The sequence below is a fragment of the Hibiscus syriacus genome, unplaced genomic scaffold, assembly GCF_006381635.1.
Source record: "Hibiscus syriacus cultivar Baekdansim isolate YM2019G1 unplaced genomic scaffold, ASM638163v2 tig00111493_pilon, whole genome shotgun sequence".
NCBI lineage: Eukaryota > Viridiplantae > Streptophyta > Magnoliopsida > Malvales > Malvaceae > Hibiscus > Hibiscus syriacus.
Window position 1 is genome coordinate 945,054 of NW_024063102.1, and position 11,021 is coordinate 956,074.

The 11,021-nt window shown below is 34.4% G+C and overlaps 1 protein-coding gene and 2 pseudogenes across 1 annotated transcript; 2 read left to right on the forward strand and 1 right to left on the reverse strand.

Annotated features, from left to right (window-relative positions):
- Nucleotides 1-2,202: 2,202 nt before the first annotated feature.
- On the forward strand, nucleotides 2,203-3,286 carry LOC120163675 (annotated as a pseudogene).
- Nucleotides 3,287-4,764: 1,478 nt separating this feature from the next.
- Nucleotides 4,765-5,716, forward strand: LOC120163717 (annotated as a pseudogene).
- A 387-nt stretch (nucleotides 5,717-6,103) lies between these two features.
- On the reverse strand, nucleotides 6,104-8,476 carry LOC120163716. The gene is made up of 4 exons (XM_039173568.1): nucleotides 8,186-8,476; nucleotides 7,894-8,024; nucleotides 6,682-6,893; nucleotides 6,104-6,570 (listed from the first exon to the last, which is right to left on the reverse strand). Exons 1-4 carry the CDS (start codon nucleotides 8,390-8,392, stop codon nucleotides 6,119-6,121), a joined length of 1,002 nt encoding a protein of 333 aa, XP_039029499.1. The 5' UTR covers nucleotides 8,393-8,476; the 3' UTR covers nucleotides 6,104-6,118.
- Between the last annotated feature and the right edge of the window lie 2,545 nt (nucleotides 8,477-11,021).

Below are 11,021 nucleotides of genomic sequence, written 5' to 3' on the forward strand. Positions count from 1 at the left end.
TTGACTGAGATATGATAAAATCTGATACCAAAATCTTAAACGACTAAATAGTTGAAACTGTTTTGGGAGAAAATTTTAATATTTTATCATATTCCAATCACGTCCAGTTCAGTTGTGTTGAACCATGTTTTATAATGTTTTGATATAACAAACTAAGACAAAATGTTTTTGGACTTGATTGAATTTGTTCAAAGTTTTCAAAAATAATTCAAAGTCTATTAAACTAGAATTTGAGCACAAAACTATTTTCTGGGTACGTAGTACCGATACTGTTCTTACAATATTGATACTATATGAACAGTACCGATATTGTTCACGTGGTAAGAATAACAAAGGTAAGAGAAGTATTGATACTCTCTAGGTAGTATCGATACTACCAATTGTTTTTCAAATTGCTCAAATTCCATAATGCAAAATATGTACCGATACTCAAATGAGTACCGATACTCAAATGAGTACCAATACTACTTTACAAAGTAGTATCGATACCATGAAGCATAGTATCGATATTGGTCAAGCCCAACGGTATTTAAAGACTAGTTTATTTAAATACTTCAAAGGTAATATCGATACTCATCAAAGGAGTATCGATTCTCCCCGTCCTGGGCAGTTTTATTTTGCAGAAAATTGATCCCAATGGCTCCAAAACATCTCCAACGGCAAGAAATGACCACAAACTCATTCCAACATATAAAAACAAGTTGAGGAAACTTGAAAAAGGTTACAAACACCTATCCAAGCATTCATACACAAGAGAAAAGTTTTTCAATCTTTATTTTTCTTTCTCTTATAAATATTTGTGTTTTGAGCTTAATTGTATAGCTTTAAGTTATGTTTTTGTGAGTTTAATTTTGTAAACACCTACCTTGTAAAAGGGGAGTGGTTCTATCTTAGCCATTGAAAAGATAGGGATTTGTAAGTTTATCTCTTGATCCTTGAAAAAGAAAGAACAAATTAGTGAATTTGTTAGAAAATCTTTGGTGAGGAGCTAAGTTAGTGAATGTAGACTTTGGTTGAGAAAGTCGAACCAATATAAATCTTTGTGCATCAATTTTCTCATTCTTAAATCTCCTTAATCCCTAAATTAATCTTAAATCCACTTCAACCCCTTTTGTCAAATATTTTTAGATGTTCAATTGACCTTCATCAAATCCCAACAATTGATATTAGAGCTTAACTCATTAGAAGGTCTAACAACCTTTAGATGATCTTTGAAGAAGCTCTATCCATTTCTTACACAACCAAGAAGATGGCTTCCACCTCCGGCTCGTTCCACAAGGAAGAATCCCAACCGATCGACAAGCCTCCATACTTCAATGGAGTCAACTACAGTCATTGGAAGAAATTAATGAAGCTATTCATTCAATCCAATGATCTTGATGCATGGGAGATGATCGAGAACGGCTACTCTTCTCCAAAGAAGAAGGCAAATGAGTGGAGTGCCCAATAATGGAAGAAAACTCAACTAAATGCTAAGGCCATGCACATGTTGTTTTGTGCATTTGGTCCTGATATCTATAAAGGAGTTTCTTCTTGTTCAAATGTCAAAGAGCTTTGGAATAAGCTCGAGGAACTTCATGGTAACAAGAAAGAAGAACTGACAAAGGAGGTGTGCTTAATAGCTCTTGAAAAGCCCAATGTATCGTTTAACTCAAATGAATTAAATTCATATTCTTTTGATGAGTTACGAGATGCTTATGATGAGTTGTATTTGGAATTTGAGACCATGAATTCCAAATATAAGAAATTAATTTCAAAATTTAAAGTTGAAAATGATTTGATTTTGAAAGAAAAGGTTGATTTTGAAAAACAAAATGAAACTTTGAAAAATGATTTAGAGCTTTCAAAAATCAAAATCAATGATTTAGAAAAAGAAAATTTTGATTTGAAAGTTAAGCTTGAAAGCTTAATAAAAGAAAAATAATTAATTTCTAGAAACAACTCATTATGTTTAAAAATGGCAAAATGCTCACATTGTCATTTTAATGGTCATTTGGAGCATACTTGTCCTTTAAAGAAAGGAAATCATTTTAAAATTAAATAAGTATGAGTTCCAAAAGGAACAAGGGGCATTGAAACTAACGTTCAAGTATCCAAAGTAATTTGGATACCAAAATCCACATAAATGTCTCTTGTAGGTGTGTGAGAGCAATGGTGATGAAAGCAAAGATACTCAAATGCTCTAGCCACACTTGATATGAAATGGGTAACCTCTAAACTTATTTTGATTCTTCAGCATTAGTGGTTGCTCATTTGTTTTAAGAATGCATGAGTTTTGATCTTAAATGATTATGCATTGTTTTTCATCTCATGTATGTTGAAAAGTGTATTATGATGAACATTTTTTAAAGTTTTAATGATTTTTCATAAATGTTTGTTCATCATAATGAATTTTGGTCAAAATTGGTTTTAATGCTTTTTTTTTACAACTTTTAATTTTGGGCCTTAATTTAAATGTTTATGCATGTGATTTATTGCAAATGATATCTCTCTAACAATTGATATCAATTTTTCAAATGCATAACATTTTTGGATAGCTTTATGCACATGCACTTAAATACTATAATTGGTATTGCATAAAATATTTACTTATTTAGAGGATAAGAAGCACACTTTGCACAAGGTTACACTGTATAAGAAGGGTAAGGATAGTTTGGCTGCTCAAGGGAGACGCGTCGTTATGACCGCAAACAATCAGGTTACGGTGGTCAGACCAAACCAGTGTTCCACAAGAAGGTAAATTTCTGTTACACTTATCCTTTATCACTTGAATTGATGTTAGATACATATCCAAAAATCAATAATCTTAGGCTGCATGTTCTGCCACTAGGTTGTAAGCAATATTTTAGTTATCCGTTTTTGTCAAATGCCAAGCCTTTGAATGTATGTTAGACAAACATTGAAAAGATCTATAATCTTATGCTACATCCAGTTTTTCGATTCTGATTGTAAAAGCCTTTACATAAATAAATGACTGTGTATCATTGAACAGGCGAAGACCACCAAGAAGATTGTGCTAAGGCTTCAATGCCAGGGTTGCAAGCATGTCTCGCAGCATCCAATCAAGGTTGGTGCATTGAAAACCCCTTAGCTGCTTTATTTTCGGTCGTTTTCTGATATCGTGGTTTTTGCAGAGGTGCAAGCACTTCGAGATTGGTGGAGACAAGAAGGGGAAAGGAACATCTCTTTTCTAAGTATGATGTTATTCACGTCAAATGTCATGTTATGTGTTTTACTTGGAATTTTGTTTTGTTTTCTTTTAGTTATCTAATGTTGTTTTCCGGAGGATATTGTGTTGTTAGCGGTTGTCTCATTGTTTCTAATGTTGAAATTGTTTGATTCAACTATAAAAATATTGAGATAATTAACTAAATCAATTATTGAAATTATTATTTAAATAGTAAAATGAATTTTTGTTTTTGTTATAGAACTAAGCTATACAGAAATTTCATGGATATTTTAATTTATTTCAAATAATAAAGATTTGGTATCCATTGGGATGGTTATGTAATTTGTGGATAAATTGGCTAAGCTATAGTAATTAGTAAGTTCTTGAATATAAATAGAGCAATTGTTTACATTAAAAATATGAAAATTAGTTTATTAACTTTATATTTTTATTTCATACTATACAAACTAACTTTAAAAGATCATTTTAAAAGTAGATATTTGAAATATGATATTTTTGTTAATGTTTTGCGTCTTTGATTGGTGGGTGGTGATATCAATTTTGATATTAGTTGTGGATCGTTCTTGTTTTTTTCCTTATATTTTTATATTATATCTCTGTTTCTTTTTTAATTTTTAGTTTTCAATAATCTTATCTTTATGATATGTTTTTCTTTATCTTTTGACATATTTTTGTTTCTGTACTGATTGCTTGAATATTATTTTTGTTTATTTTTTAGGGTTGAGTTTGGCATTGCATAGATTGATCAAGATGAAGTGTTTTTGTTTTTCCGATGATCTTCTTTGTTTTGGACCCTTATATTAGACTTTGATATGCAATTTGTGTTCATGGATGATTTTCTTACATCATTTAACTCTAACTTATGATTTATTGATGCTCTTTCAATAGTTTGATGATCTTTAATTATTTTTTTAGCTATGTAATAAAAGTTTACAATTACAATTATAAAATTTTAGGATAAATCACACATTTATTATCTAAACTATCAATTTTGGCTCGTTTTAATACCTAAACTTTCAATTCTTTCAAAACATACTTAACGTTAGTTTTTGTTTTATATTAGTACCCGACATTAAAAACTTAACATGTCTAGTACCTAAACTATTAATTTTGGTATGTTTTAGTACCTAAACTACCACTTTTAGTCTGTTTTAGTAGCTAAACTTTTAATTTCTTTCAAAACTTAATGTTAAATTTTAAAAAATGTACTAACATGAAACAAAAACTAAACTTAATGGAGTGCTTACATGGCTTATTTTAATAATAAAATATTTCACATTTTTACTCATTGAACTTTACTCTCTATCCTATTTCACTCACTGTATTTTTAATTTTTTTCAATTTTAATTTAACACTGTTAGAAATTTAACGGTCGAGTAACAAAAAATGTTTAATGTCTAAAGTTCAGTTAGAAAATAAAAAATTTGAAATAACGATGAGTGAAATATGGGAGAGAGTAAAGGTAAGTGTATAAGCGTGTAATTTACCCTTTAATAAAAACTAGTTCCTTCTATGTAAAAAAAATGAACAAAAGGGAGACCCTTGAATTTTAGTCCATAAGAACGATCCTATCCGAGTCCGACTCACAAAAGTTGAGAGAAGAAGTTGCCTCTGATCCTAACCTCCTCTGTCCCATCCCCAAATTACAAAACCTTCCACGCAACCATGAAGACCTTTTTTTCTAGCGCCAAACGCCTCATATCTTCCTCCCTATCTCCTTCCATCCACCGGAACTACAGCCTAGTACCAGTGGTGATCGAGCACTCCTCCCGTGGCGAGAGAGCTTACGACATATTCTCTCGTCTCCTCAAGGAAAGGATTGTCTGCATAAATGGATCCATCAACGATGACACCGCCCACGTCGTCGAAGCCCAGCTCCTCTTCCTTGAATCTGAAACCCCTCCAAACCCATCCACATGTACCTCAACTCTCCTGGCGGCCATGACACCGCAGGTACTTAAAACTTTGCTGATTCCCAATTCTCTGATTTCTCTCGATTATCGTATCGTCGTTATTTTGATCTAATTATGGGTTTAGTCCCTGAAATTTGAGATTGATTTTTAATTTCCGAAATGCAGGCCTTGCGATTTATGATACGGTGCAGTACATAAAGTCTCCGATCAACACAATCTGTTTGGGGCAAGCTGCATCCATGGCTTCTCTCCTTTTAGCAGCGGGTGCCAAGGGTGAAAGGGGGTCCCTCCCCAATGCTACCATCATGATCCATCAGCCTTCCGGTGGGTACAGCGGCCAGGCTAAAGATCTATCCATCCACACCAAGCAGATCGTTCGTGTTTGGGATGCATTGAACGCTTTGTATTCCAAGCAGATGGGACAATCTGTCGATGTGATTCAGAAGAATATGGATAGGGATTGTTTTATGACACCAGAAGAAGCAAAACAGTTTGGGTTAATTGATGAAGTTATTGATCGAAGGCCAATGGCTCTGATCACCGATGCTGTAGCTAAACAGACCAAAGATGGCCAAGATGACAGAGACAGTGAAGATACAGGTCCGAATTAGGGGATTAGAATCGGTAAACTCTTTTAGGACTAATTGTTTATGTTCTCTAATTTCATTGTTTAATTTTATGATAGTTAATTTTATCTTTACTTGATCAGATTCTTCTAGTTTATTAGTCTACAAGTAATATAATAATTTTATATCTGACGTTAAAAGTTATTATAATATCTCTCAAAATATTTACACGAGTAAATATAAAAATAATTAATTTTTTATTTAATTTCAGTTTATGAAGTGTTCTTCCCCCCCCCCCCCCACCCCAAAAAAAAAAGCCTTTCCAGTTTTCTTTCGTTCTATTTATGTACTCCTCAAAGAGCTACCAAGCAGCAGGTTGGGGTGGCTCACAAGTCGTGATGAATTGACATGGGAATATGATGGGGGCATTTGATGCTACGCTAGTGAAGCTAATCGAGCGCAGCTTTGGTTTTACGAGCTGACATGTTCGTAAATCCATCAAAAATGGGTCTCGTAATGCCTGCAGTTGACAGTCCCTGTAAATCCATCAATAGTAGTGATGTTAAACTACTGCTGCCAATACTGCTGCTGTTGTCCTGATCATCATGCAAACACGATGAGCTTGACGACTTCCTCACTTCAAACCCGTCAATCACGTATTCATCTTCTCCGATTGTTGTTGCAGGATTGAACCTCGTCATCTCACCATCTGCCACTGTCCCTGAATTCATGCGGCTTCCATTTTTTGATTTTGTTGTCGATCGTTTCGATAACGAAAACCCTCCACCATTGTTGCTGTTTTCCTCCTTCAACAGGCCGGCAGTAAAGTCGGCCTCGGATTTTTGCCGTCTTCTAATCAGTTTATCGTTGGCTCTTTCGGATTCACTGTCTTTGTCTTCTCCTGCAGCCATGATATCCACCAAGATTTCACCGTTTTCGCTGTAAAATCCGTTTGCTACACTTCTCTTCCTTTCAAGCCTCAAATGTGGGTGGGAGTGTTTAAGGAGCAGACCATCATCCACATAATCGGCTTCTCCTTTCCTGTATAATGCCATTTCAAGAACTTCGGACATCGTCCTTTTTTCTGTTGCTTTAAGGCCATAGTAACCTTGTAACGATCTCATTGCCGGGGAGACCTTTGGAGGACTCCTCAACTTCAAAGACTGGAATGCGTCGAGCCAATCAGGTGGCAAATGTCTTGGGGTTTGGTTGCCACTGCTTTGTCTGCAAAGAGTTGTAGAACATGAGCTCAATTGAAACAACCGATCAAAATTAGGAAACACAAATACCAGATGAAAAAAAAGGACCCTCAAAATACTCACTGAAACACTGAATATCAATTTCTTCAAAACTAATTTCTTAGATAATATTTCTTTTATTTAACCATCAATATCTAATCTATTAACCAACTAATCTTATATCAGTTATTGCAAAAGCATGAAGCCATGTCCCCGGAAAATAATTTTCACATCTAGCAACTAATGAAGAGTCCAACAATTGAAGGCTTTGCTCCTAAACAACCCCACTGAAACATTGATTATCAATTTCTTAGTATACCTTGGGGCATTGATTATCAATTTGTACCAGTGTCCCAGAAAGTAATTTTAACATCTAGCAAGTAGACAGTCCAACGATGCATTGTTCCGATGAAAATTATTAATCCGATGCAGAGGCTAGGCAACCGGTTTCCTACTTTACAGTTCAACCATTGGATTAATAATTTTCATCCTTACCTTTCTGTCTTATCTATGAAGCAAAGATGCAGAAGTGCAGTTCTATTAAAGAGAGGCTTTTGGGCATGGATGGACCGAGTGAGGCTGGTGGGGTGATTGCTTCATTGAAATTTCAAACCATCATATTATTTAAGTGTTTTCTTTATATTTTCTATTAATTATATATATTTCATTTAGAAAATTTAATAAATTACCATAAAATCCTAAGTTCGCCCTTACTTCTAGATATCTCATACAACTATACAAATCCTAAAGGAAACTAAAAGATGCCGCTAAGGGAACAACACAGGAAAAGCATTTTAGGCTAACCATGGTTCCTCATTGAATTCCCATATTTCAATTTCGAATACGCAACACCATCCGACGTTCTGAAAAACAATTACTATGGATGTAAACAGTCAGAGAGTAATTTTACAAGCATTTAAAACGTAAAGTTCAGGAGCTGGAAGAAGAAACAAAACAATTAATACTAAAAAAAAAAGGTATAATACCCTGATGCGGTGGAATCATTAGACAAACTAGATGACGGTGGATGCCGGCCGGGTAAAGGGATCTGGAGTGTCTTAAGAGCAAACATTTGAAGATCTGTAGCCAGACCATTCATCCTTTTAATGTCAGATACCTGATAATATATCAACAACAACAATTTTTTATTTACCTCCACAGATCATTGACGACAATGATAAATATAATATAATATAATATAATTAGATTCATGTTCTTGGTTAAGATTCATCAATTTCCTTAGATTTTGAAATAGAAAATGAAAATATATGTAGCTACCTCGACGCCGTACTTGATGGCGACGCCGGCGAGAGTATCGAAACGGGAAACGGTATGTTCAATGCATCCAGCAGAAGGTAACGTGGGAGAAGAAACCTTATCTCCGTCCGATAACCTATAATCATTGCAAAACCGACTATAATACCCGTTCGAATCGTAACTGTAGTGTCCATTTGCGATGGCGCTATTCCACCTCTCCCTCTCCATCTGAATATCCCCCCGTTTCTTTGAAAAACAAAAGACAAAAAAAAAAAAATCGTTTACCCTAATCTTATCAGTCTCCTGTATTTGACCTCCAATTTCTGTCTTAATGGTTGAATCGAAATTCTTAAAAGATACGGAGCATTGAAACGAAGAAACCAAACCGAATCGAAATTATTGATAAAATGAAATTTACAGTTTTAAAGTAAAATAAAAGATTTAAAAAGCGAAAAATGTAAAGGGGGGAATCGTGAATAAGTTAACAGTTAAAGGGAAGGAGCCATTGTTCCCGTATTTACGGGAAAACGAATGATGGAAGCTCTACTCTGTTTTCGTGCAGAACAGAACAGAACAGAAAAACAACGAAACAGTAAATAAATAAAATTAAGAATTTATAGAGAGGTTGCCTTCCATTTCTGGTCAACTGATTTTTATTATTACTTTATTTCAACAAAAATATATATAATAAACTAATAATATATATAAAAAAAATAAAATAAATGGAAATTTTGACCGAAATAAAAAATAATACTAAAAAGATGAAACGTGTATTTGCCTGTTTGGTGCGTTAGTTTTTGTTTGAGAAACGTGTTTGAGAAACGAGAAAAAAGCGGCCTATGCATATCGATTGGCTCACTCGCTATGTATCCTTATTTCTGGACTAAACTATGCAAATGGTCATTGGCGTTTGAGTAAATTTTCCTTTTCACCGTTAATGTTTCAAAAGTCACAAATTGATCACTAATATTATCGTTTGTTATAAATTGGTCACTCGATGTTAACAGCCGTTAAATGGCGTAACGAAAATCACAATTGGACCGTTATATGCTTATCTGGATCGTTGACCGTCATAGTGGAGAACTTTTGAAATCTCATTTGACTATATGAAACCATTTTGATAGGCACTTCTTCTTCTTCAACCCAACCCTTTCTTCTTCTTTAACCCAACCAAATCGGTGACAATATTCTAAGCCACACTGTCTGCTTGGAAACCAAACTATATTGAGTCCCGATATCAAACACATATTGCCAAAACCGAAGATTTTGGCTAGTAAGAATTTGTTGGTCGTGAAGAAAACATGTCTACATCTGGTTCATTTCTGTTTGGTGCTGATTTAGCGTTTCATCAATCCTCTTCCTTCATTTTGATTTATTTATATTCAACCTCTCATCCCTTTCACTCTCTTGTATAGAATCTTCTTATTTTCTTCTTCTTTCTTTCTCTTCACTTTTCTTCTCCATACCTTCCCACTCATTGATTCTCTGCCTTCTCAGCTTCTCCCTAGCTTTTTCTCTTTTTTCCCTCCCATTTTCTCTTTTTTCCCATTCTTTCTCAAGTTCCAGTCAAATACTCTCATTTCTTTTCCTCTCACGCTCTCTTTGCCTCACGTTGCTCACATCGAGCCTCCAATTCCTCAATATAGCTAAAGTTACTCTGGCTTATGGGTCTTCTTTATTGACCAACCTTACTCTATTGGAAGCTACTCTATTGTTTTCTTCATTTTCATTTGCAGTTCCTTAACCAATCGCTTCAACTCCTCCAAAGCTTGTACCCTTTTCGTAGTCTCATCATCATTTTTCGCTTCAACCAAGTTTAAGAGATCAACTAGCTTCTCTGGTTTATCAATGTTGATTTTTTTTCATTACTTTGAAATCTAACTTTTTGGGTTAGTTGGTCTCTTTCAAAACCGACCTTATTGTGGTAGTGAGGGCGACATATTAGTCGTAAGGCCAACGTCGTTAATCATTCCCTCCTGCACGAGTTGATGCGGAGGCGAGAACTGGCATCGTAGCTTACGGCGTCAAAGATTTTTCTTCGCGACGAGGAACTAGAGAAGACAAAACTTATTATGAAGTGGTTGCAGGTAGTGGAAGGGCGGTGGAGGACTACGAATCCGATGTCGTTATGGTGATACTTAACCATTGTTTTAGTGAAGGAAGAAAATAAAAAAGTGGAAATTTCACATTAGCAAAAGAAAAAAGAAGAAGGAAGCTTTGGATTGGAGAGAGGTGGAATTAGAGAGGCCGAAAAGCTTCTTATTCTTCTTTAGATTCATTTCTCTCTGATCTATAATAAGTAATTGTTATAATATCGGAACTATGATTATCAGTAAACAAATAAACACGATCGAAAAGGAAAACCAAAGAATACCAAGATTTACGTGGAAAACCCAAAAGGAAAAAACTATGGGCAGAGGAGAAGAATTTTACTAATATGAAGAAACAAAATACAAGAGGAATTTGGTGAAAGAAAAGAACTTGATATCTAACTCTGACCCTTAGTATCTATTTATAGGAATAAATACTTGATTACAAAGGAAAAACTAAATAAAGTATAAATCTACTTTAATAAAGTTTTCTACTTTTAATCAAATTGTATTTCTTACTTTCCTAATAATTATATATTAATTAATTTATACCACTTTGAATTTGAGTCAAACTCTAACAAATCTCGACATTGACACGAATTCTAAAAGTACAAAGGTTTCGAGACAAAACACCCAAATTCGATATAACACCCAAACTCAACAAAAATAATTCTTCACTTCAACGAACAAGTTCTCCACCTCTTCCACAACTTCAGTAATGGACATCGACCGAATCCAAGCTTTTTCTAGGCTTGGATTTAGTCTTT

What these genes read in the sequence shown, in the direction of transcription:
- LOC120163716 (XM_039173568.1), bottom strand. Translation starts at nt 8,392, where the DNA reads ATGGAGAGGGAGAGGTGGAATAGCGCCATCGCAAATGGACACTACAGT. An exon ending in AATGATTCCACCGCATCAGG is followed by an intron (nt 6,894 to 7,893) that starts GTATTATACCTT and finishes AACTCTTTGCAG; the next exon opens with ACAAAGCAGTGGCAACCAAA. An exon ending in AGCCGATTATGTGGATGATG is followed by an intron (nt 6,571 to 6,681) that starts GTCTGCTCCTTA and finishes TCATGGCTGCAG; the next exon opens with GAGAAGACAAAGACAGTGAA.